Source organism: Micromys minutus (genome assembly GCF_963924665.1).
Source record: "Micromys minutus genome assembly, chromosome: 17".
NCBI classification, from domain to species: domain Eukaryota; kingdom Metazoa; phylum Chordata; class Mammalia; order Rodentia; family Muridae; genus Micromys; species Micromys minutus.
Window position 1 is genome coordinate 37,111,119 of NC_137952.1, and position 26,734 is coordinate 37,137,852.

A 26,734-nucleotide genomic window follows, 5' to 3' on the forward strand; every position below is an offset into this window, starting at 1 on the left:
TGAGCTCTGTCACAGCGTGCCTGCCCTCCTGCTGCCCTCCTCCGGTTACCAGAACCAACACTTCACTCCTCACTTCACAGGTGGGCGACGTGACCAACAGGAAACCACAGCGTCTCATCACTCAGTTCCATTTCACCAGCTGGCCAGACTTCGGGGTGCCTTTTACCCCAATTGGCATGCTCAAGTTCCTCAAGAAGGTGAAAGCCTGTAACCCTCAGTATGCAGGGGCTATCGTGGTCCACTGCAGGTCAGTGTGGCCTGACCCTTGCCCACTTTCTGTCCCCTTGGCCAGAGCAAGGGATCAGCATGGGGACCCTGACCAAGGAGACTGACAGAGAAGAATGCATAACTGGGACCCAGGCAGCAGCCAGAAAGAATCCTCCAGCTCTAGTGTGGGGTGGAGAATGACCTGTGGAAAGGCGGGGAGTCGGGCAGCTTTCTCTGGTTCTAAAATAACTGTGAAGGAAGACTCGAGCCAGAGCCTATATCTTACCTCTAGAAGCAGTATTTGCAGTTACAGCATTTGTTCCCTGGCTCCCGCTATTTTCAGTATATACCCCTGACAATGCATGAGATAAAATCATGTGCTTCTGCTAGTACATTTATTGGAGTTAATGTACCTTTCTTAAGAAAGCAGCCCTCCTAGGTTTGGAGTGGAGAGACTACACTGTGAAGCCAGTTGACTGGCTCAGTTCCCTCACCATCCTGAGTCCCTTAAATATCAGGGTACCAGGCCCTGATAACTTGAGACCAGGAGCTCCTAGCACAGTAGGGTTGTTGATGTTCCTGCACACACTGACCCCGTGCTCTCTGGCTACAGTGCAGGTGTAGGGCGCACTGGCACCTTTGTTGTCATCGATGCCATGCTGGACATGATGCATTCAGAGCGCAAAGTGGATGTATATGGGTTTGTGAGCCGGATCCGGGCCCAGCGCTGCCAGATGGTACAAACAGACGTGAGTAGTCTGTGGGTGAGGCAATGGGGAGGGCTTTCTAATGCCAGGACGTCTGCTTGCTCTGAGGACTCCCGCTCATTGTGCATGGGCATCACATAGAGTATATACATGTGCATGGAATGCATGTGTTGGTCAGAGAACAAATTACAAGTTAGCTCTTTCTTTCTGCCATATACATAAAGAAACAAAGCACAGGGGTTAGAAAGGTGGCTCAGTGGTTAAGAGCACTAGCTTTTCTTTCGGAGGGCCCAGGTTTAGTTCCCAGCACCCACATGGAGGCTAACAACTGTCTGTAACTCCAGTTCCAGGAGGTACAGCACCCTCTTGTGGCCTCTGCAGGCACCAGGCATGCACATAGTACTTACACATACATGAGGCAAAACACTCATACACATAAATAAAAAATCTTTTAAAAAAGAAATAATGCATACAAGAGGTTGTAGCTCTATGGCTGGTGTGACAGAAAGTCAGCTGTCATTTCTATTGGCCCCTAAGGATAAGGGAATAGTTGTTCCTGAACACAGGCGTGCCAGTCATGATGCAGTCAAGTCCAAGAGCAGTAGTGAGACTCTGTGAGCCCTTCACAGACCCAAGATGGATCCAGGCAGGCTGAAGTCTGCCTTACAGACCTTGCATGTTCTCACAGCCTTTGTGTATGTCCATTTTCTGGCAGACTCTTCAGACTGTGGAATCCACCAGGCCAGGCCCCTGTCTCCCAACCTAACAACCCCCAGGGGAACTCATGAATTTTAAGTCCTGCTTCACTGTACTGGAACATTATGAATGACAATTTTTTCCCTGCAAAAATCAAAGGGAGAGTGCATGGAGTAAAGCTAGCACTGGAGTGATCTGGTACATACTGTTTGTAACTGAGACCTCTGTACAATCTTTCAGATGCAGTACGTCTTCATATACCAGGCCCTTCTGGAGCATTATCTGTACGGGGATACAGAACTGGAAGTGACCTCTCTAGAAACCCACCTGCAAAAAATTTATAACAAGATCCCAGGGACTAGCAACAATGGGTTAGAGGAGGAATTTAAGGTGAGTTGAAGCTGGACAGTGTCCAAACGGAAGGGACCACACGGTCTGAAAAAAAACAGATCTAAGAAAAAAAATGCTAATTCTGTGTAGTTGAGTGTGTCCTGCATGATAGAGACACTTGAATCGTCTGTAAGGAAATGGATAGAAAATAGTATTTCTTTAAGCCTCTCAGCACTCCTAGATGTTTATAGTGTGCAGCAGTGCAAGGCCAGGTAAAGAGTCTTTTGGGCTTTGCAGGACATACAGTATTCCAGCTCCTTAATACTGCCCGTGTAACACAGAGGCTCCCAGAGCAAATGGTCTAGGCTGTTATTTCCAGGTAACAGGCAATGTTTGGCTTATGAACCCTGGATAGCTGACCACTTCTGCTGCTATTAGTGAACACTTATGGCTGTGACTAGGAGTTTGACTCAGTGACAGAATGAACGCACAGCATGTGGCTGTGGAGTCAATCCCCAGCAGCCCATGTCACACTCTCATCGAGAGGTACTCCTAGGATCTGAGCATGGTGGTTCTCCCCTTTAATCCCTGTGTAGACAAGAGGATCTCTGAATTTGAGGCCAGCAAACTCCAAGACAGTCAGAACTACATAGAGAGACCCCGTCTCAAAACAAACATGAAGTTTCAAGCCTAGGCTGAAAGGCTTGTAACTACAGCTTCGTGGGCGGCTGGGGCAGGAGGATTGCAAGACTATCTCAAAATTTAAGAAATGGAATTGAGCTGTATGTGGTAGCATACACCTTTAATCCCAGCATTTGAGAGGCAGAGGCAAGCAGATTACTGTGAGTTCGAGGCCAGCCTGGTCTATACAGTGAGTTCCAGGACAGAGTGGGCTATGTAGAAAGACCCTGTCTAAAAAGAAAAGGCAGTGTGGTGAGTGTGCTCTCAGACATAAGACAGGTAGTGAATGGGATGCAGAGAACCAGTCACCTTAAAGTTTCCTTATTGCACTGTAATGTATACTTGATTCACTGGGACAGTGCACAAGCTTGACAACTCAAGTTTGGATGTACAGCACCCCTGAAAAACTGTGTGATGGGGTATGCTTGTAACTCCTAGGAAAACAGAGACGGGAAAGGGGACAGACACTGGCCAACCAACCAGCCAACTGCAACAGCGAGCTCCAGGTTCCATGAGAGCCCCCGTCTCAAAAAGTACAGCGGGAGTATAAAATGGGGTCCACATGCACACACATAGGGAACACACCCATACAGACGAGGAAACAACCTCAGAGCCAGGAAGGAAGAATATCATTTGAATATTTTTCTAAATGGCAGAAAAGTGGCCAAGAAAATTCCAGGTCAGAAGAATCTCAGGAAGTCCCACAGGAGCCTAGAATCGTTACTTCTTAAACATTCGTTTGACTTCTTAGTAAACTTAAAGACAGAAAAATGACGTCTGGGAATGGAGATGGAGCGCTGTAGGGAAGAGACCGTGCAGTCAGGGGCCTGGAGGTGTCGGCGAGTCTCCTCAGGTTCTTCACTGGGAGCAATGGTCGCTCTTCTTCCTTCCTTCAGAAATTAACTTCAATCAAAATCCAGAATGACAAGATGCGTACGGGAAACCTTCCAGCCAACATGAAGAAGAACCGGGTTTTACAGATCATTCCATGTAAGTGCCCCTCCCCGCTCCGGTCTTACCGCTCCAGACTCCAGCTCCTTCGGCATTGTGATTGGCCAAAGTCAAGAGTCACATCATTGCCTCTTGATTCTCTGAGTTCTTTAGTGGTCACAGGAAATAAAAAAGCACAAAAGCCAAAGGCACATTGGTATCTTTGCTTCCCTGACTGAGGAGTTTGGTAGGGGGAATGTTGGTGAGCTGCAAGCCATCCGTTGTCCTCCTTGCAGATGAATTTAACAGAGTGATCATTCCAGTCAAGCGAGGCGAAGAGAACACAGACTATGTGAACGCATCCTTCATTGATGTAAGTGACGGGTCGTGTCCCATGCGTGTCTATGCCTCCCTTATATGCCTACTTGAGAAGAACGTCTTTGAATAAATCTACAGCTACTAAGTTCATTGCTGCCTACCCACTCTGAGCATTAGGTCTGTGTAGCCACAAAGAACACAGTGTACAGGAGACATATTTCTAGAAGAGAACCTTACAACATAATCACACACAAGACTCTAAAGCTGATCTAATCTTTCCTGTGTCTACTTTTCCACCTACCTCCATACCCCCACTTCCCTTCCCCTGGTTTGATCCTTCCTCCAAAGAGAGCTCTTTGTGGAATCCGTCTACCTCCAAGTGGTCTCTCACTCCCTTCCAGATAAGCCTGTCTTCTCCACTCACCCCTTGTTGACAGTCCACCTCTGTGGTTAACCTGACCCATACAGGGCTACCGGCAGAAAGACTCCTACATCGCCAGCCAGGGCCCTCTTCTCCACACAATTGAGGACTTCTGGCGAATGATCTGGGAATGGAAGTCCTGTTCCATCGTAATGCTCACAGAACTGGAGGAGAGAGGCCAGGTGAGTTCAAGAAGATGCTGGGTTATGAGAAACAAGAAGGTTGAGGGCAACCGTAAGGTATGTTTGGATGTTTGGTGCTACCCTGGCATATCAGCAGACGGTTGGTAGCTGAGTGTCCTTCAGCTTCTCCTTGAACCTTCAGTTGCTTCCAGATGTCTCCCCCCATGCCAGTTTTCTCCTGCATCCAGCCCTCAGACTAGCATTGCACACACCATCTTCATCCTACCTCCCTGGTAGGGCAAAGCCTGAGAGAAGAGACGCTGTATAGCCAGGCCAGGTCTCTGAAGTAGAAGCATCTGAATGTCCTCAAGACATGCTCACTTTTTGTAATTACTACACAAAAGCAAACAGTGAAATTTAAGAAATATAAAGTAAAAGAAAACCAAATTTTAAAAAACAAAATAATTTGAGGCCAGGTATGGAGGCACACACTTTTAATCCCAGCACTGTGGAGGCAGAGACAGCAGGATCTGTATGAGATTGAGGCCCCTGGTCTACACAGGGGGTTCCAGGCCAGCCAGGACTGCATAGTGAGACCCTGTGTCAAAAAAAAAAAAAAAAAAATTCTTAGCAAGAGGCGCTTTCTCAGAACCAGAGAGATAAGAAGAAAAAATGGCCCCGCTGCTGTGCCAGCAGCTTTGTAGCTCATACTTATGGCCTTTTTTTTTTTTTTTAAGGAAGAAGAAAACTTAAAGCTACTTAAAAATAGTAGTGTATGGGACTCTGACTATGCAGAGACCTCATAGATGCCCTAAGTCATCTCCTCAGCTTAGGAAATCACTCCCCACTCTCTGTTCCTGGTGGTACAGCCTCAACAGGGTGCCGTATTCTCTCTCTTACCTGAGGCTGAATTCCCATAGTTAGGATTTTTTTTTTTTTTTTTTTGAAGCCTCTTTGCATCAAGTCTGTGTGCCGTCATAAGTAGGTGACTCAGTTCAGAATCAGTAGACGAGCCTGGGGAAGCTCGTGTGGCCTGGTAACGGTTACTCCTACACTACAGAGAAGAGTTAGGACATTAAACCAAAGAGCCTTGGAGACGCTGGAGAAATGGCTCAGCAGTTAGTGCTTGATGGACAGTCAAGGAGACCAGCTTTGAATCCCAACACCCAGTAATGCGCCAGGTATTCTGCACAATCCTATAACCCTGCCCCAGTGGGCAGAGACAGGATTTCTGGGCCTTTCTAGTTTCCATCCTCACTGAGAAAATGAAAGCCTGGGTCCAGGGAGAGACCTTGCCTCACAGAATAAGTGAAGTGTAAAATGACGTGTGATGTCCTTCTTCAGGCCTCCTCCTGTGCACACTGGCACATACACACACACACACATGCACAGAAACATCAGTTAATTTTTTTAAGACAATTTTTGCCTTTGGCAAGTCTAATTTGTATACTCTGGGTGAGATGGTCAGTAGGTGCTGCTGTTCTCTGACTTCCATATGCACCCCACAGCACATTCATATCCACACACAGTAAATGAATACGTGCCCTTTTATAAACAGACCTCTTAACCCTGGCAAGGGGCACAAGCCTGTAATCCCAGCACTTGGGGAGCAGAAATAGAAGGGCCATCGCTCATTTGCTTAACTGCGAACCCATTCAAATAAGGAAGTGCACCTTTAACCCATTGACTTATGTCACAAGTCTAGAGTTACCTTCCCCTCCAAGTTCTTCATAGCCCCAGCCTGGGAGTCTGTGGCTGAGTCCTGGTAGTTTCTGAACACTACGGTTTGGCCACTGCTGCATTCTCTCTGACATGATGAGGTGTGGTCATGTGGGACAGTAGTGACGTCTCCCATGCAGTCCCTCAGCTCAGGGCCTCACCCAAGGGAGCCTGATACTCTCTGTGTCCCGCCCAAACCTTAGTTTTTCATGTAGCAGCCAAATGGTACCTTTTTGAAAAATATAAATGTAACTGTGTCGTAAAGTCCTGTTTGAGTTTGTGGGGATCTCATTAAAAATGTAGATATCAGGGTTATTTAGTGGTGACAGCCAGCTAGTTCCCAAACTTGCTTCAGCCCTTCTTCCTCATCTCATCTATTTATTTACAGACAGGATCTCATGTATGTCAGGATGACCTCAAGTCCACTGCGTAGCCAAGGCTAACCTGGAACTTTGGATCCTCCTGCCCCCACCATGAGAATTAAATTTAATTAAATTACATATCATTCACGAGTACTGGGATTACAAGTGTACACCACCATGCCTCATTTTTTCTATGTTGGGGAACAAACCTAGAGCTTTGAACGTGATCAATAACTTAACTACATCCCAAGCCCTATTTGTTTCTGAAATTCTTACACTATTTCCCAGGCTGGCTTTTAAATCGGCATCCTTTTAGCAGAGGTGGCGGCATATGCCTTTAATCCCAGTTCGGCTGAGTTCCAGGGCAGCCAGAACTATGTAGAGACACGGTGAGACCATGTGTCTGTGAGAGGGGAAGAAGCGAGTGAGGGAGAGAGGATAGAAAAGAACAGAATAATGGAGGCCCTTTGCCTCACCATCCCAAACACTGGAATTATGGGTATGTATACCACCCCTTCCTGTCAGTCACAGCCTCTGTCTCTGTGAGGGGCGTCTCATTTTCTTCACAGCTGTCTGTACTCCATGGACCTGGTCCCCAGCTTTGCCCTCACTCCTCATTCCCCGCAGGACCCCTCGGTGTTTGTAGCCTGTACGTCTCACTACAGACTCCTTCGACTCATATTGTCCCTTAAACGGGGTTCTTGTTCTGTGAGAGCAGCCCAGGAGGTCCTTCGCCTTCTGTCACCTGGTGCTGCTGGAACAGCTGTCACCACCATGCTCCCACTGCCACGGGCCACCTCTGCTAGCACTGCCCCTCTAACACTCTCTCTCCCTCTGAGTTTGACTTTCTCTTGTTTTGTTTTAAACCCCAAACTACGTTGATTTTTGTTGTTGAGCCCACACAAAGAACTAAATTAAATGAAGAATGTTGTTACCTTTATAGACTGAGAATGAATTCCTTAGTGAGGATAACCCCAGACATCAATCTCACAACTGTAATAATCTAGCCAGTGTCTCTCCATCTCATCCATTAAATCTTATTTCTACCACACGACCGGATGTATTTCATGTCTTGCTTACCTTACACACCTCCCTGCAATAGCTTTTCCACCGTCAAACTCCTCATACAGCATGAGTGTGTAGCCCAGGTCAGTCAGGACCAAACGAAACCACCTTAACCTACTGTTCTCATCAGCCAGCCAGAAGAGGCTAGATTTTCACTGTCTCCATCCCCCTTCCCACCCCAGCTTGCAGGGGCCTCTTTATCTTCTGCCTCCTCCAGGGCTATACAGTAAGATCCAGGCACACAGGTGGGACACATATATACATGCAAGCACAACAGTCATACATAAATGCATGTAAATATAAATCTCAGAAGAGAAGGCCTGTGAGGAGCCAGGCTACTTATGGACACCACTGCTCTACCACACAGAGACGCTAGCCCCTGACCTCACATGCCTCTCCCACTTGTTCCTCCAGGAGAAGTGTGCCCAGTACTGGCCATCTGATGGCCTGGTGTCCTATGGAGACATCACAGTTGAGCTGAAGAAGGAGGAGGAATGTGAGAGCTACACTGTCCGAGACCTCCTGGTCACCAACACCAGGGTGAGCTGGGTACTGGGCGGGGTAGCTCCTACAGGAAGGTCAAGTCTTCCACTGTGCCCTGACCGCCCTTCTTCCAAAGGAGAACAAGAGCCGGCAGATTCGGCAGTTCCACTTCCACGGCTGGCCTGAGGTGGGCATCCCCAGCGATGGGAAGGGCATGATCAACATCATTGCCGCAGTGCAGAAGCAGCAGCAGCAGTCGGGGAACCACCCCATCACTGTGCACTGCAGGTACTGTTGGCCCTGTGCTGGCCCCGCCCTCACGGGGGACCGAAAGAAACCTGGGGGGCGGGTGATGGTGAATACTGGTCAGACCACAAGGAGAGACACAGACACACTGATGGACACCCTGGGGTTGGATGGTCCAGACAACGGGGAAGTCAGGGGATCCTGGAGTTTAAATCCTGCAGTGTGTGCTGAGGAAGTGGGGATATTCATCTCTTGAGAAGAGCATGGGACAGTGACTAGAGTCAGGAGCAGCGAGCCAGCGCTAGAGAGACCAGTTAGGTAAGGCAGGGGCCTGATCTCCTGAAGTGTGTGGAAAGACAAGAGTCTTTTGAAAATGATCTGAGGGGGAAACTCAATGAGACTAAGAATGGAAGAAAAAGAAGAAGAAGAATGCTCCCTAGGTTTCCGCCCAAATTAGTAATGACATTGGCATGACCAACAGAAGAATAGTGGAAGAAGCCCAGTTCTGGGGAGCGAGTGACTCTTAAATAAGAGACGGCATTTTAGAGGGAACGTAATATAAGGCTGAGGATGTGGTAACACACTTGGCTGGCATGCTCAAGGCCCCAAGTGAAATCCCTGACACCCCCGGGGGAAAAAGTTTATCCTGGTGTATGTCCTTAATAGTGAAGTCTCACAAAACATGGTTAATCCCAGGACTCAGGAAGCAGAAGTAGGTAGATCTGTTAAGTTCAAGACCAGCCTGGTGAGTTTCAGGCCAGCCAGGGCTACATTGTAAGACCCTGTTTCACATAAAAGGAAGCATGTTGGCATATGGCTTGTAATCCCAGCACTCAGGAGGTGGAGGGTCAGAAGTTCAACTATATAGCAAAACAATAGAAAGTACTTCAGTACTAACTTCCAGGTTTCCCTCCCTCCTCCCATTCCAGTTACACTTTGAGCTAGTGCATGCATCTGTCTGTCTGTTTGTGTGTCTCTGTGTGTGTCTGTCTCTGTGTGTGTGTCTGTGTGTATCCTGACACTCCATTACAGTTCTCCTCCATCAAGACTACCTGTAGCCTCAAGATGACTAGCAACAAAGGCCACACTGGACACAAGTCACCCATCTCTTGTGACATGCTTCTCTTGTGGTTTTCATCTTCATGAACTATTATTGCATCTCTGTGTCTGTGATGGTTTGTATATGTTTGGCCCAGGGAAAAGTACTATTAGAAGGTGTGGCCTTGTTGGAGGAAGTGTGTCACTCTGGGGCTGGGCTTGGAGACCCTCCTCCTAGCTGCCTGAGGATGCTCAGTCTCTCCTGGCTTCCTTCAGCCCCTCTAGCTCAAAGTTCCAAAGTCCTTCCACAGTCCTCCCCAAAATGTGTCAGGTTGCCACAGGAATACCCCACTATGCTAGTACCAGTTTGTCTTAGGGTGTCTATTTCTGCACAAACATCATGACCAAGAAGCAAGTTGGGGAGGAAAAGGTTTATTCAGCTTATACTCCCATGTTGCTGTTTATCACCAAAGCAAGCTACTGAGTAACATCCCTCCATGGCCTCTGCATCAGCTCCTGCTTCCTGACCTGCTTGGGTTCCAGTCCTGACTTCCTTTGGTGATGAACAGCAATGTGGAAGTGTAAGCTGAATAAACCCTTTCCTCCCCACCTTGCTTCTTGGTCATGATGTTTGTGCAGGAATAGAAACCCTGACTAAGACAGTGTCTCTGCTGATTCTACTCTTATCTGTAGCCTAGTCTTTTTTCCCTAGTCCAGTAGACAATGCCTTAAGTAGTCCATCTAAATTCTTTTGCTTGTAATATCTACTGCTGAGTCTTGGTCTCTGGTTCAAACTCTTCCTTAAATTCCCTATTGCTTTCTGGTATGTGTGCATCTAGTACTCAGAATTTCAGCTCAGGTATCTTAAGATTCAGGTCATAACTCCTGGTCATCCTTCCAAATCTCCTTTAAATCTGTATCCTTTCCTCTCCTGCTTACCTTTCTTGTCTTTATTTTTTTGTAAGGATGTTTTGTCTACATTTATGTTTTGCACCGAGTTTATGTCTGGTGCTCAAGGGGGGCAGAAAAAGGCATCAGATCCCCTAGAACTGGAGTTACAGGTGGTTGTGGGCTGATGTGGGTGCTAGGAGTGAAACCTGGGTCCTCTGCAAGAGCATCCAGGACTCTTAACCATCTGAGCCACCTCTCCAGACCTCTCTTTGTTTTTAGTTTTGTGCTTGAAACACAGGGTCTTACTATATAGACCAGTTTGGTCTCAAACTTACAGAGATCCACCTACCTCTGCCTCCCAAAGTGCTTGGATTAAAGGCGTGTGACACCTGAGTATTGCTTAGCTCTTAAGAGTCAAGGCTTAACTCAGGAGAAGCCTGAGAACTGTCCTGTTCTCTTTCTCTCATTCTCCACATCATATCTGAGCCATCAGTGAATCCTGTTCTACCTGCCCCATCTTCCCAGAACCCAGATATTACCACCTCCCCCACAGCTCCTCAGTCAAAACTACCTTCCCTCCCAAACTGGCTTTCCTGCTCTTCCTACCCCCACCCCCACCTCCACCCCCAATTCTTAGCATAGCAACCTTAAAATCTTTTAAAAGAAGTCTGACTCTGGGTTAAAGACATGACTTCATTGATAAAAGCACTTGCCACACAAGCCTGACAGCCCAAATTTTATTCCCAGAACCCACAACAAAGCCAGATCTGGTGTCCCAGCGCTCCAGCAGTGACAATAGGAGGCTGAGACAGGAGGAGGAGTGGTCAGAAGCTCTCAGGCCAGCTAGCATGGTATTAACTATGCAGTGGCAAAAAACAAAAAATCAGCTGCAACAACCAGCTTCCAAAGATTGTCTACTAACCTCCATGTGTACACTATGACTTATACAGCCCCCAAACCCTGCTGCCTGGACATGTGCACATGCACACACATACACACACATACACACACACACACACACACACACACACACTCCTACCCCTCACATACATAAATGCAGATCTTTACAAAAGGAATCAGTAAGGCTGGATTCCTATTCCTATTCCTTATGTACCAAATCCAGGTACACACCTCATCACCCTCACCCTTAGAGGCTTGTTTTCAGATAGCCACTTTGGTGTCTGTGCTTGCAACATCCCTTCAGAGAGCCTTCCCTGAGGCTCTGCTCCTCTTTTTTTTTTTTTTTTTTTTTTTTTTTTTTCCCTTTGCACATCTTACTGTCTGCTGAGTTCATAGCCCCTACCATAGAGCAGGTACTCATTGTCCCCTGTGAGAATCAGCTGGTAATACTGGACAAAATGGATCATGTCAAGATGGAAGTTTGGATTCCTTAGAAAGAATGGAAAGGAATTGGCAAAACAGCAAAAAAAAAAAAAAACTTTGAGTCAGAGCTGGTGAAGACAGCTACTCCATGTAGACAGCAAGGAGTCAAGCTGGCAGGTTGTATAAAAGTCATCAAGTAGTCCCACAGGCACATCCTCGGGGCACACAGGAAGGGCAGCAGGGATCCATCGCCTCTTCCTCTTCAGAGCTTCTCTCTCACAAAGGTCTAGGCAAGGAGGGCAGAGGTGAATGCAGGTCTCCTGTTCCACTGATGCGTCCCAGAGCCAGCCTCAACCTGCCCCTCCTCAAACTCACCCCTCAGGACAGACAGCTACCGGCAGCAGGTGTGGTAAGTGTATCTGCTCTGTTTCAGTGCCGGGGCAGGACGGACAGGAACCTTTTGTGCCTTGAGCACAGTCCTGGAGCGTGTGAAAGCAGAAGGAATTTTGGATGTCTTCCAAACTGTCAAGAGCCTGCGGCTGCAGAGGCCACACATGGTCCAGACACTGGTATGCTTCCATGTCTGTGTGTGTATACTATCCATACTCTTCCCTATCAGCAAGCCTTCAGGGAGCTCCCCATACTCAGAGACAGGAAGTGGAGCACAGCCTGGTACCAGAAGAAATAGAAGAGACTAGAAAAAAATCCCTGGGGGCTGGGGAGATAGTTCAGTGGGTATCAGCACTTGCTCTGAAAGCATGCGAACTTGAGTTCATTCTCACATACACACAAAACTGGGTGGGCTGTATGCACCTGTAACCCCAACACTGAAGGCAGACACGGGCAGGTCCCAGGAGCTTACTGACCAACCAGCCTAGCTGAAACAGCCATCTTCTGGTTCAGAGAAATCCTCTCAAGAGAATAGAGAGCAATTGAGGAAGACTCCCTACTTGATGCTCAGGCCTACAGGTATATAACCATATCCAAACATCAGCTCCATACATCACACATATGCATGCAAGCACACATGTGCAAAGGGAGTGCTTCAGTAACACACAGGGTTTACTGTACTGTACTGTGGGTTCTGGTAAGGAGTGAACAGAAGTGTCCGCCTTTGTTTTGCTTGGCTTTCCTGTTCAGAAATCTGACTCTTCACAGTCTTTATAGCCACAAAGGTTTTCCTGAATCTTGTTACGCTAGAAAAGTTTGAGGGGAAATGTTATTTTTAGGAGATTTGAGAGGAGATAAAGCTTCGGATGTTAGGATTCATCTCAACCTAGCAGCCTGGGCAAGCTGAGGACCACCCTAGATGCCACGTGTTCAACCTGTCACGCTTACATATGACCTACAGGACTGCCCTCACATGTCTGGTCACCTCTGCCTTCAGAAGATCTACTATAGTCTACACCATTATTTTTTTCTCTCAGTTTCCACTTTAAAAACTGGGTCTGCTAAGCCAGCGTGCTGGTACATGCCTTTATTCCCAGCACTCAGGAGGCAGAGGCAGGCAGATCTCTGTGAGTTCTAAGGCAGCCTGGTCTACATGGGGAGTTCCAGGCCAGCCAGTGATATATAGTGATACATCTTTTTTAAAAAAGAGGTGGGGGCTTCAGCAATCCCTTTGATAACTCTGGTTTTTTCCCTGCCTCTGCCTGTTTTCCAGGAACAGTATGAATTCTGCTATAAGGTGGTACAGGAGTACATCGATGCCTTCTCAGATTATGCCAACTTCAAGTGACAGGTGACAAGGCCCACAGACAGGAGAATTGCCTTTAATATTTTGTAATATTCTGTTTTGTTAATATACCCAAAATTGTATATATCTTATAACTGTTTTAGAAACGGCACATAGGCTCCTATTACCTATTAGGTGGAGATTTTGTATGTAAATGTGTTAGCACTGATAGTCCTTTTCCAGTGTTTTATTGGGGAATTAAATAGTGTGATATTTGAGTTGATATAATGAAATCCGCAGCCTGGAGATTGGGCCATGTTATTCTTTGCTTCAAATGTCTTTTTCTAAAGAAGATAAACATAAGACTCATTCAAGGTAGCTCAGTGCCAACTAAAACAAAGCACAAACTTCTCAGAGCTCTTGAGGAAATGGTTGTCTCACTGTCCCCAGGCAGGCCTCCTCCCCTCCCTGTCCTGTAAATATCCCTCCCCTCCCAAGTCCACCCTCATCTCCCACCAATATCTGCCACCTCAGGCACGGGGACAATGAGCCCGAGTGGCATCTCTGGCCCCACACTGGGAATCATCAGGTAATAAATACTCTTGATTCCCTGAGAAAATGTCGGTCCCTTTGTATTGGGCAGAACAACCTTATTAAGCTGGGGCTCTCCTGGGTTGTTCCTAGCCCTGCTGTTGGCTGATATCTTCCAATTCCTTTGTTCTCTTTTCTATCAAGTGTAATCGTCCCAGCCACCCACTTTGCTTCCTAGGACAGACAGCAGGGTCTCACTGAGTTTCTCTGCAGGAATGACACCAGGGACAGAAGAACTGCTGCAGGCTTGAGCTGAGGCCAGTTTGGCCTCTTCAGTTTCTGTCCAGAATAAGTTTTAAACTTTCTTAAGGAGATGTATTTTTTTAATGTGTGTTAAGTGTGGACACACACATGCCACAGCACACTACTGTTCAGGAGTTGGGCTTCTCCTTTCAGCTTGTTTTTGAGGCAGGGTATATTAATCACTGTTCTATTGCTGTGGTAAGGTCCCATAACCAGGACAACTTACAGAAGAAAGTAAATTTGGGACTCACAGTCCCAGAGGGTGGGCCTCTGACCATCGTGGTGGAGCATGGCAGCAGGCAGGCATGGTGCGCAAGCAGCATCTTAGAGCTTACATCTTGATGTACGAGCATGAGGCAGACAGACAAAGGGAGGGAGGGGATGGGGGGGAGAGAAAGAGAGAGAGGAGACTGGGAATGATGTGGGACTTAGAAACCTCAGCTCAGCCCCAGTGATATACTTCCTCCAACAACTGAAGACCAAATATTCAAATACTAACCTATGAGGGTCATTCTTCTCTTCTTCTTTCTTTGTTTCTTTCTTTTTGTTTTTTTACGAGAAGGTTTGGTGTCTTGTTATTTCTACTGCGGTGCTATTTATTTATTTGAGATTTGGGTTCTCTACCTGCCATCTTTTGGCAGGAGTACTGGGGCTGGACTTATAGACAGTGGCTAGAACCTAGGCCATATTTTAGAAGTATGACCATGCCACTACATCTAACTTTTTAGCTTCTCTTTGTTCTGTTTTGTTTCTTGGGACAGGCTCTCACTGTGTACCACAGACTAACCTAGAACTCACTTTGTAGACCGGACTGGCCTTGAACTCACAGAGGTCTGCCTGCCTCTGTCTCTCAAGTGCTATAAGACGTGCACCACCATGCCTGTTCTTTCGTTTTCTGATGCCGGTATTCTGAGGGTGTCATCCTCATCCCACAGTGGGACCTAGGCCACTGCTGCCAACCTGGAATAGGAAGAAGCTCAGAAAGCAGCTTCATCTGCACACTTTACTATTTTCACTAATCTCCAATGGCTAGGACCCAGGCCCATGGTTGCCCTTCACTTGAGGTGTCAAGGATGGTGATTTTTTTCCACCACCTCCAGCATCACAAGTAGCTTCTTAGCACAGTAGGTGTTCTGGTTGTCATAGAGGACAAAGATGAGAAGGTGGGCATCGCCTCTGCTCTTCAGAGGCTTCAGCAGGTACCCCTGGTATGCCCTGGTATGTCCTCTATTCATTCAGAGATAAGTGCCTTGGACTGCTTGGGAAAGGGGGAACTTAAACCAGACGCAAACGGTGCTGAAAATTTAGTTGAATAGAGAGGAAAGGACAGCTGGAACCATCAGCAGACTTTAAATCACACAGAGTAGTGTGAAAAAGAAGCCTAGTGTATACCACATGCCCATAGTGTTTATGTACTAGAAGAAATGTAGATAGAGAGACATCTCGGTGGTTAAAAGCACTTGTTCTTGGAGAAACCCTAGGATCTTCTCCCAACACCCACATGATGGCTCACAATCATCAAGATCCAGGGTATCCAGTGCCCTCTTCTGACTTCCATGATGCAAATGATGCAGACATACGTGAAGCTCACGGGACAGCCCTTCCGCTTTATCTCCTTGGGAGCATCTCATTTGCCATTCTACTGCCAAACTATAACTCCCTCACCTTCGGCCACTGCTCAGGGTTTGTGCCATGTGTCTGCACCAAATGACTCCTCAGTTCAGCTCAGCTCTGACCATGTTTTCCCAGCTAGCCACAAACAACTTCAGATGCTGTGATTTTTCTTGTGTGTGTCCTGACATCAGCAGAAGCTCCATGGTGAACAAATACCTTTCCTGTCCTACTCAGTGGAACACAACAGTGAATTTGAATTAGGAAGGAACAGCAGACGATCTTTAAAAACATGCTGGCACATGCCTTCAACCCCAGCACTTAAGAGGCAAAGAGAGTTGGATCTCTGTGAGGCTAAGGCCAGCTTGGTCTACATAGCAAGTTGTAGGCCAGCCAGGGTTCCATAGACTCTGCCTTTAAAAAGACTTAAGTTACCAGGAGAACTCGGCCAGAGTTTTTCCTTTGGAGCATGGTTCTTTGGGTTTTTGAAAGGAAAGTTATCCACTCATCTTTTAAAATAAACACTGTGGAGCTGGTAAGATGGTTCAGCAGGTAAGACAGCGTGTTGTACATTAAAACCTGTCTTAGTTGGGGTTTCTGTTGCTGTGAGGAAACACCATGGCCAAAGCAACTTGGGGAGTTCACTGTTCTTCATGGAAGGAAGTCAGACAGGAACTCAAACAGGGCAGGAACCTGGAGGCAGGAGCTGATGCAGAGGCCATGGAGGGTGCTGCTTACTGGCTTGCTCCATGACTTGTTCAACCTGCTTTCTTACAGAATCCAGGACCACCTGTCTAAGATGGTACCACCCACACTGGACTGGGCCCTCACCCATCAGTCTCTAAGAATTAGGAAAATGCTATACAGCTCTTATGGTAGCAGTTTCTCTACCGAGGTTCCTTCCTGTCAGATAACTCCAGCTTGCGTCAAGTTGATATAAAACTAGCCAGCACAAAACATGTTTAGATCTTCAGAACTCACATTAAAAGTTGGCCATATCTATGTTGAATACGCCTGTAACCCTAATATGAAGATGGATACAGAATGTCTGTAAGGGTTTAGAGTGTTCTATGACCTCCATGTGTACTCATGTACTCACATGTACTCACCTGAAGACACGCTTATACATGACAAGCACACATATACAGAAAAAATAAACCACTAGGATCTGAATTTAGGCTGGCTAACAGATCCAGTTCCAGGATAGCTAGAGCTACACACTGAGACCCTGTATCCAAAAAAAAAAAAAAAAGAAGAAGAAGAAGAAGAAACACACACACACACACACATGAATACATGCATACAAGTCATCCACTTAGCAGAATCTGTGTCTCTCTGGATGTGGCATACATTTCTCTGCCTTTGTTTCCTGTTCCTGCTAATAAGACAACTCTAGGAAGTCACAGTTAGAGCCATCCTGAAGCTCAGACCCAGTGCCCACAGGGGTACCTCTCATATTGCCCACCACTTTCCTAAAGCTGAGTGCAATTGATCACCCAATGGCTCTGGTCACCATTATGCCAAGCGTGGCCTTACCTTGATACAGTTTTCAGCCAAAATACAGATTGGCTGTTGACTATAAATGTTTCTTCTCACCCCACCCCCTCTCCCAGAGGGGGTGAAATCAGAGCTGCTGGCAAAGACCTGTTTGCAGCAGCCCATGCCAGCTGTGTCCAGATCTACAAATGAGTGTGGATGAGCAGTGTGAGGACGTAGAATTACCCCTCATGGCAGCCTCAGAGAGAGACTGCAGGATCACCATGGGCTGCCCACATGGGTCCACTTGCAAAAAGGCCAACCCTGGGTGGGCACTACCCCACCTAAGCCCACCTCCCTCCAGAGTGGCCCAGTCCTGGTGCCAAGTATGAATTTACATGAAGCCTGCCACACTGTTTTACAGGTGAGTAAGTATGAACTCTCTTAGACCCCTATTCACCCTGCTGGGGTTGCTGTTCTCAGGCCAGAGTCCTGAGCTAGGTGAGCCAGGGAGTCCTCAAGCATCGCCCTTCTCCACGCCAGTCTTCTTTTGAGGTTAAGAAGGCTGCAAGCGAACAGCCAAGAAGTAGGGAAGTGAAAACAATGTGGGCCACTCTCTGGGCCAGCAAGATGGCTTAGAGGGTAAAAGGGCTTGCTCCCAAGCCGACGACCCAAGGCCAATTCCTGGGAAAGAAAATGCACATTAGCAAGTTGTCCCTGGACTTCCTGTGTTATGTGTGCACGCGCTCGCACGCACACACACACACACACACACACACACACCATAATAAACTTTTCACAACATTGATATCTGTTTAGATGTAGAGTTGATTTGCAGCTTTGAAACAGATCCATTTAGACTATCGCAGTTCCACCAAGCTTGGACTTTGAAGAGGAAAGTGAACACCATTTTGAAAAATGTCAGGATGATTGAGGTAACTTCTACACAAAAAGGGGCAGTCATAGCTCTGTAAACCCACTGCAATGTCCAGATCCTTAAGAAGTGTTAGAATCCAGAACGTGGGATTGGAGCGTTGAGTGTGCAGTGCTGCATTAGCTTGTGTGGAAACACCATCCCAGCAATCGTGATAGAGGCTCTGCTGAAGACCAGCCCCTGAAGAGAAAAGAAAAAGTTCCTTGTGGATTTGTTCCCAGTATGTCTACTTATCTGTCATTGAGGCTGAGAAGCTCACAGAAAGGCCTGTGCTCCCCTTTTGACCATTTGGTAGCCATTTTGCATTTTTACATTTATGTGTGCATGCACGCCTGCGCACATGTATGTCACATGTGCAGGAGTTCTCCCCTTCCACCATGTGGCTTCCAGGGATTGAATTCATGTCCTCAGGCTTGACAGAAAATGCCTTTGCCCTATAAGCAGGTCCACCATTTTATTTATTTATTTTTTTAAGATTTGGGTTGGGGAGGTGGCTCAGTGGTTAAGAGCACTGACTGCTCATCCAGAGGACCTGGATCCAATTCCCAGCACCCACAGGTAGCTCACATCTGTCTGTAACTCCAATTCCAAGGGATCTGACATCCTCACACAGATTTACATGCGGGCAAAATACCAATGAACATAAAAAATCATTGAGATTTTATTTTTAAAACCTGGTTTTTAAAGTATTTTATTTTTTACTTAGGCATCATATGCACACATGCACGTGAGTGTTCCCCAGAAGCCAGAAGGGAGTGTTGGATCCCTAGGAACTGGAGTTGCAGGCCATTCTGAGCTGCCTGATGTGGATGCTGGGAACCACATTCAGAATTTCATTGCTGAGCCATCTCTCCCAGCCCCATTTTGTTTCAAACCTCGGATCCTTGGGAAGATCTAAGATGGAGGAGCATTTTTGTCTAGAGACCTTAAAAGCCAACAACAACTTCATATTTGTTCGTAAGAACATTGTGGGACAGGGTTTGAGTAGCGACTTGCACCTCCCAGCTTCAGGATATCACTGTACCTTGGTATGGTGGCACACACAAGCTTTGTACTCTGGAGCCAGATGCAAGGGTTATTGCTACAAGTTCGGGGCCAGTCTGGGTTTTGTTGGAAATAGAACGCCAACAAGTAAGACTCTACATGGGGTCTTTTGTTTTAATATCACTGGATTTGACACCAGAGGAAACGGAGTGGCCTGGTCATTAAAACCTGCGACCATCTGCATAGTTTACCCCCTTGGTAAATGAGGAGGTTTCCATTCCTCCAACTCTGTCCTTCTTCCCGTGAACTGCCCAGAAAAGCCTCCTTTCCCAGCTTCTGCCTTTAACAATTCTATCTTGCCACTTGGTGGGGAATGTCAGGGAAAAGAAAGTTAATTTCCAAATCCCCAACAGGTCAGAGATGGGGCCAAGAGCCTGCCCTCTAGTTCTTAGCCTTAGATACTCACAAAGACTCCACACCTTTCATCCACCTTAGGCTAAATCTCTTACACTTACAAAACCCTCCAAAAGAAGGATGGGTGGACCCGACTAGCTGAGAGGACTTCAGAGCTAGCAAGGTTAGGAAGCCTCTAGGAAATGGCCCGTACCCTAGAATATTCTCTTGGTCCAGACACTGAAGTTATCTGAGATGAGATGCTGGTTATCTAGGGTGACCCCAAGAAGAAAGTGTTAGAACAGGTGTGGTAGCACGTGCCTTTAGTCCCAACGTTTAGGAGGCAGTGGCAGGTGGATCTCTTATGAGCCTGATGTACATTGTAAGAGACAGACCATCCAGAGCTACATAGTGAGACCCTGTTGCAAAAAGCGAGTGGGAGTGCCAGCTTCCCTGATATTCAGAGCAACCCTGTGTCACTCCAGGGCAGGGGAGCAATAGTTCCCTGGTTTCCACTGACATCCATCCTGGATCCTCCAGAGCTCAACAGTGATCTTATGGCCAGCACCCTGAAGGAAAACAAGTCACCAGGTTACCCCAGGACTCCAGAGTACCCTCTGGCATTGCATCTCCAAAGCCTGACTGAGAGGGAAAGGGTGCTGGCTGGGCCTCCTATGGGCCTGGAAGTTAAGAGCAGGAAGTAAGCAGCTTCTGTTCTCTGAGAAAATGTCAGGTATTGCAGCCAGCCCAGACTCCTCAGACCTCCCAAGTGCCCTGGAAGTGCAGGACCGTGGCTTGGTGTTCTTTGCAGAATCTGGTATTGACAACACTAATGAATGGGATGAGAGTTCGGTTCCCCAGCACTCATAGTCAGCTTCTGATTACCAACAACTCTCCTTGCTGGGGGACAGGAGAACGAGCTACGTCTGGGACGGGTGTTCTCTGCCCTGCACTGCCGGTTGTTTCTCTTCAGTCGTAGAGGAAATCAGACTTTAAAAGCTTCATAAATAAGAGTAGTCTCAAAGTGGGAAGGCCCCGGCTCAGGTGGAAGAGGACAAGGTTCACCTCACACAGGCCACCCAGTTGAAAACAAGTGGTCACTGATACTAACAACTCTGGCAACTGCAGAGCTGCCCAAGACCACAACAGGGCAGTGCAGTGCAAGGGAATGGTTTGTTGCGCGTTTGCAAATCTAAAGTGCATCAGAAGAGCGCTTACTGAAAGAGGAAGTGTAAGCCTAACTTAATTAGCAAGAAGCTCAGAATTTCTTGGATCAGGTCTGGAAGGCTAGACAGGGCCACCATTGGGCCAGAGAGCCACACGCTTGGGGGGCGGCGTCCAAACTTGTGAACAAGTAGGCAGAGCGTCTGCTAGCGTCGCTGTCATTCGCGGGCGACTCGGCCCAACGAGCTGTGGTCTCCAAGGTGCCCCTCGGCCCCTCCCACTCTACCCGAGACTTCGGGGACGCGAGGAGCCTTCCAGCGAGAGCTCCGCCTAACGGGGGCGGGAACAGGGGACTCCCGTGGTGCTCCGCGGCCACTTCCGGCGGGCGCAGGCGCCAGCTGTCATGTTGCGCGCTCTGAACCGCCTGGCCGCGGGGCCCGGGGCGCGGCCCCCAACCCTGCTACTCCTGCCCGTGCGCGGACGCAAGACCCGCCACGACCCGCCTGCCAAGTCCAAGGTCGGACGCGTGAAAATGCCTCCCGCAGTGGACCCTGCGGAATTCTTCGTTGTGACCGAGCGCTACCGACAGTACCGGGAGACCGTGCGCGCTCTCAGGTGTGTGAAGGGCAGGCGGCCTCCGGCGCCCTCTGGGAAGTGCTGGGGCTGGAGGATGGGTGCTGACTTGAAGCCCGTCCTCACCCAGGGTAGAGTTCACGTTGGAGGTGCGAAGGAAATTGCACGAGGCCCGAGCCGGGGTTCTGGCTGAGCGCAAGGCGAAGGAGGCCATCACGGAGCACCGGGAGCTCATGGCCTGGAACCGGGAAGAGAACCGGCGGCTGCAGGAGCTACGGTGCGAGAGGCGCGGAGCTGGGTGGGCTGGGCTAGGCTCAAACGCGACCCCGCTCACCCTCGCCTCCTTTCCCCTCGCAGGATAGCTAGGTTGCAGCTGGAAGCACAGGCCCAGGAGCTGCAGCAGGCTGAGGCCCAAGCCCAGAGGGCCCAGGAGGAGCAGGCTTGGGTGCAACTGAAGGAGCAAGAAGTCCTCAAACTGCAGGTGGGCCGAGGTCGTGGGGAATGGGCATTGGAGACTCCAGCAACGGAGGCTCTGGGGAGAGCAGCACAGGGTGTCAAGTGACCAGAGTCTTCAGCAGGCTTTTTGTTATGCGCACAGAGGGTGTGCCACGCAAGTGATGGTCAGTGAAAGGTTACAGGCTAGTATTGCCTTGTGAAACTTGAAGTCAGGGAAACTTTTAACGTGTAAGAGAGAGTGTCTATCTTGAGAGTCCACCCCCTCTAACCAGGTGGTCACGATTTGTTTCTTGGGTTGAAGCTGAGAGATTCTATGGGTCATTGTCCAAGAAAGAGGATTATGATGGTTTGAGGTCACCTAGTACAGTTTTCCTGGACGATTAGTGGGACACTCAAAGAGGCTCTGGGCTCTTTTGGCACCCTTCAAAGGAGTACTTGGAACCTCAGACTCCATGGGCTGTGCAGGCAGCCACATAGCTAACCTTTCTCTTCCTGTAGGAGGAGGCAAAAAGCTTTATCACTCGGGAGAACCTGGAGGCTCGGATAGAAGAAGCGTTGGATTCTCCGAAGAGTTATAACTGGGCCATCACCAAAGAAGGGCAGGTGGTCAGAAACTGAGCACAGATAAGGACGGTGCTTGCCTAGGAACTGTATGTTGGGGTAGGAATTGGTGCATCCCAGAGGGTGGCTCAGCTTTTCCAGAGCAGCCCCCATTCATTTTAGGTACAGCAAATCACCTCCTGACTGGAACTCCCATCATAGTACCCTGTTCTGATACCACATAGACTCATGACAGCATTGAACTGTGGGAGGTTCCTATCACACAGAGGCCGGGACTGGACTAGGTCCCCTCTAGAAGCCAAGAGCCGTCTCCTGAATCTCCTGAAGGAGTGGTGTGGGACAAATGTTTCCTGCTTTTATAAATAAACAAGTGGAGCCCAGTCTTGCTTGTAAAATCAAAGGCATTTGTAATATGGCTGGGTTTTTTGTTTGTTTGTTTTGTTTTGTAGAATAAGTTTACTTGTCCCTAATTATTTGGGTCTTTAGATTACTAGCCAAAAGCAAGATTCACCTAACTGAGCTACAAGTTAGTTATCTGCTTTGCTCAATCCTGGGCTTTGCTGACTAGGGTCTGGTGTGTCCAAGATCCAGAAAGCAAAAAGGGAACCCTGTTTCTCCTGATAGCCCTCCAGCAGTGATTTCGGTAACGGGGCTCTGTCCTGATACAGTGTTATTGGACTACTCAGCAGATTGTCTCCCAAGCTCATCCTGATTCTTTCATCAGCTGCTGCCCTTCAGTGTGTGTGTAAGCAGTGGTCAAGGGGCACCCTTGGGTGTCATTCTTCAGGATTCTCTTCACCTTGGTCTGGTTTAAGTTTGTTTTGTTGTTTTTTATTCTGTTCTGTTTTGTTTGTTTGTTTGTTTGTTTGTTTTGAGGCAGGGTCTTTCACTGGAAACTGGTCCTCACTGATTAGACTGTCTAGCCAGCTAGCCTCAGAGAATCGATCTGTGTATGCTTGCCTGGCACTGGAATTAGACGCACATGGCTTTTATGTGGTACCGGCGATCAAACCCGATGTTCATGACTGCAGTGCGTGCATGTTGGGGAGTGAGCTCTCTGCCTTTTTGCTCTTGTCATGAGCTTGAATACCATTGTCATGAACTCCAGACACTCCGAGGAAAAGCCATCCTAGCTGCTTTCCACACTACTGAGGGTTTTGTAATACCCAAGAAATAGAAACCTTGGGGATGTTAGCAGCCTCTTACTACCTGAAGAAGCAGGTGTTAAGGTGCAGGTGTCATCCCACACGCAGTCCCCTGAGAGCCATAACACCCACTTTAGGGTAGTAAATACTCTCCCTGACTGAGCAGAACACGGTGAGGCCCTGCATTCAAATATCTGAGGTAGACTGATAGGATCATATCAGGAGCAACCTAGTCCACTCCTGCCCGGGATGTATCTTCCCCAGTCACAAGCATAGATACTTAACCAGGACCCTGGACCCCTCCCCTTCATGATCAGTGGGCGCTGAGGTGAATGCTGTGGCCATGGTCTTTAGAGCTAGGTTAGGTCCTGCAAAACTGAAGGAGGTGGGCTTTGGGTGTTGTTCACTTGGTAGAGTGATTGCCTAGCCTGCATAGGCCCTGAGTTCAGTCCCCACCACTGTATAAACCAGGTGTGGTAGTTCAATGCCTGCTTTCTGGAGGTGGAGGCAGGAGGATTAGTAGAATCTCACAACCATCCTCAGCTACATAGGGAGTCTGAGACCAACCTGATTCTTCATGTGCTGCCCAACCGCAGCCAAGGGAAGGCAAACTGCTGTGCTGACTGAAAGGCTACAGAGAGAGGAGTACATTTGCCAGCTCAGTGGTGCTGGGTATTTTAATCTGTTTCATCTAGGTGTGATTAAGCCTAAGGTCATTGCTCAGTTTCTCCAACATGTCCTGAGATCTCAAGTTCCTTCTGTGAATCTGCAAAAACAGTTACAACGGACTCACTGAGGAAGCCTGGTAAATGCCAAAGAATCAAATTTGGAATTATTATTATTATTGCCAAATAGGAAGTCAAAGCAGTATTCCAACCCCAAGGCTGGCCAGACTCTCTTTGTGTGCTTAAACAAATATGTCAACACAGGTGATGCTAGTCAGCTCACAGCCCCAGGGGATACATGTACATACCCACATAAACATACCTAAAAGTAATAAAAATACAGTTTTAAACCTTGCAGGTTTTATTGTTTGTTTGAAGCTAGCCCTGCCTGCCCTAGAACTCAGTATATATATCAGGCTGGCCTTGGACTCAAGATTTGCCTGCCTCTTGTCTCTTAAGTGCTGTTAAAAAAATAAACTTTTTTTTTTTTTTTAAATAAAAGGAGTAGCTGGAGATGCTCCAGTCATCAGGGTACTCGCTGCTTCTTCAGGGGCCTGAGTTGGTTTCCAAACACCCACATCAAGTGGCTGACAACCAACTACAAGTCCAGTTCCAGGACAGGACAGCCCACGTGCCCACAACCCCTGCACTCACATGCATATAATGCATGTGGACATGCCAACATAATTTTAGAAGGTGACATCAGAGGTGGGCAGGAATGATGACACATACCAGTAATCCCAGCACTTACTGAGCAGACAGGTCAGGCTGGAGAGAATGCTCAGTGCACTGACTGCTCTTCCAGAGGTCCTGAGTTCAAATCCCAGCAACCACATGGTGGCTCACAACCATCTGTAATGGGATCTTTTGTCCTCTTCTGCTGTGTCTGACTGCTACAGTGTATTCACATACATAAAATAAATAGTTCTTTTTAAAAAACGAGATAAAGCAGACAATCTTCAAGTCAAAGGTCAGTCTAGTCCACATTATATAAGGCCAGCCAGAGCTACATGGCAAATTCATGTCTCAAAAGAGAGGCAAAGGCTAGATGAACGTGGCGGCACCTTAAAGGATGAGGAGTTTAAAGCCAGCTTCACTTAGTGTGAGGCTAGCCTGGGCTACATAAATTCCTATCTCAAAAAGGCGGTGGGGGTACGTGGAGGAGACATAGTGCTACACCACTGTAAAATAGAACTTGGGAGTATCTGGAGTTTACTGTCATATTCAGCTACATGGAGAACTTGAGGCCAGTCTATATAAGGCCCTTGCAGGGCCCAAGGCTTGGAGTTGAACCAGGTCCTCTGGAAGAGCAGCCCATGTTCTTAACCACTGAGCCATCTCTCCCCTGCAGTGCTCCACAGATCACCACATGCGGTTTTCACTGTATCTGCTGACTTGCCCGTGATCTGACCACTGTTTACCAGGGCAAGTCTCCTGGGCGACTGAACATTTTCACAAAACCTTTCTTGACAATCTTTACTGTTACAAAGTCAGAATTAAGTTATATTTGCTCTGAGACAAAATTACATGCAAGAACCTCAGATGTTTTCAGAAAACCAAGTTAATCATATACAAAATTTGTAGCGTATATTTTTTCCAGAAATTTAGAAATTATAAATCTTTAATTGTCAAAATATATTACTATTTTAAATTTCATTTCAATAGCCTTGTTGGGTTCCAGGGTGTAGTTTCATGGTAGAGGGCTTGCTTACCATGTCCCAAGGCCCTGGGTTCAACACAGAAAACATCCCAGAGTCTTTAAAGCCAAGCTGTTCAAAAGTCCAGATCCCTGATGGTCTTCCTTATGTTTGTTTCTCAAATAAAGGAATAAAATGTAATCAAAGTTGTAAACTTTTCCTTTGCTTTTTTGTTGGGGATTGGTTCCAATGCTTTGAATTAATTCAGCCCCTAAATTGGGAATCTTCATGTCTAAACACTGAAGGTCCTTGTCCTCGATTGGTTTTTGATTGATTAATAAAGATGCCAGCAGCCAATGGTTAGGCAAAGGGAGATGGGGAGGGACCTTTAGATTTGCATGGACTTGGATGAGAGAAAGAACGCTGAACAAGTCTTTCAGAAATTCATTTCCAATTTGATGTCATCTGGTAGATCCATGGTGTTAATCGGAGGTCACAGTAATTCACAGGGACTGATTGTATAGGTCAGTGACAGAGCCAGTTCTTGGCGTGTGTGAGGCCCTGGCTTTAAGCCCTCGAATGATCTTACATGTATTGAGCACTTACTACATCCTAAGCTTAGTTTTACATATGTTCTCCTTTGTCACAATGATCTTATAGGTAGGTACGAGTTATTCCTGTTTCACGTCTTTCGACAAAACTGAAGTGTGTGTTATGACACATGGCATGTCAGACATCCTAGCGCTTGGGAGACTGAGGCCAGGAGATGCTGGATTCCAGGCCGGGAGGTAAGGGTGCTTGTTACCCAGCCTCATAACCTAGTTGCATGCCCAGCACCCACACAGCAGGAGGGAATCGGGTTGCATACAGGAGGGAAATCACTCTACAGCCTCTCACAGGGTTTTCTCTAGTTCTGACCCACTCATAGATTTCTAGAAGCACACAGTAGGTCAGCCATGCACACACTCTTCTAAATTATTCTAATAATTATTTTAAGATAGGAGTCAACACTGCATCTCAAACTGACCTATAATTTGCTATGTCTGCAACTTATGTCAATCCTCCTGCTTCAGATTTCCAAATGCTA

General features: G+C 47.5%; 2 protein-coding genes across 3 annotated transcripts in view; both read left to right on the forward strand.

Annotated features, from left to right (window-relative positions):
- PTPRA (protein tyrosine phosphatase receptor type A) overlaps positions 1–13,771 on the forward strand; it is a 98,488-nt gene extending 84,717 nt beyond the window's left edge. For both annotated transcript variants that reach the window (XM_080931272.1, XM_080931273.1), the window contains 10 exons: positions 81–247; positions 821–956; positions 1,851–2,000; positions 3,518–3,611; positions 3,848–3,924; positions 4,338–4,472; positions 7,973–8,098; positions 8,178–8,329; positions 11,973–12,108; positions 13,203–13,771. In XM_080931272.1, coding sequence (XP_080787398.1) covers positions 81–247; positions 821–956; positions 1,851–2,000; positions 3,518–3,611; positions 3,848–3,924; positions 4,338–4,472; positions 7,973–8,098; positions 8,178–8,329; positions 11,973–12,108; positions 13,203–13,277 — 1,248 coding nt within the window. In that variant the 3' untranslated portion in view covers positions 13,278–13,771. The remainder of the gene's footprint in view (positions 1–80; positions 248–820; positions 957–1,850; positions 2,001–3,517; positions 3,612–3,847; positions 3,925–4,337; positions 4,473–7,972; positions 8,099–8,177; positions 8,330–11,972; positions 12,109–13,202) is intronic.
- Positions 13,772–20,991: 7,220 nt separating this feature from the next.
- MRPS26 (mitochondrial ribosomal protein S26) lies at positions 20,992–25,796 on the forward strand. The gene is made up of 4 exons (XM_080931310.1): positions 20,992–21,225; positions 21,314–21,460; positions 21,541–21,664; positions 22,138–25,796. Exons 1-4 carry the CDS (start codon positions 21,014–21,016, stop codon positions 22,255–22,257), a joined length of 603 nt encoding a protein of 200 aa, XP_080787436.1. The 5' UTR covers positions 20,992–21,013; the 3' UTR covers positions 22,258–25,796.
- The last annotated feature ends 938 nt before the right edge of the window (positions 25,797–26,734 follow it).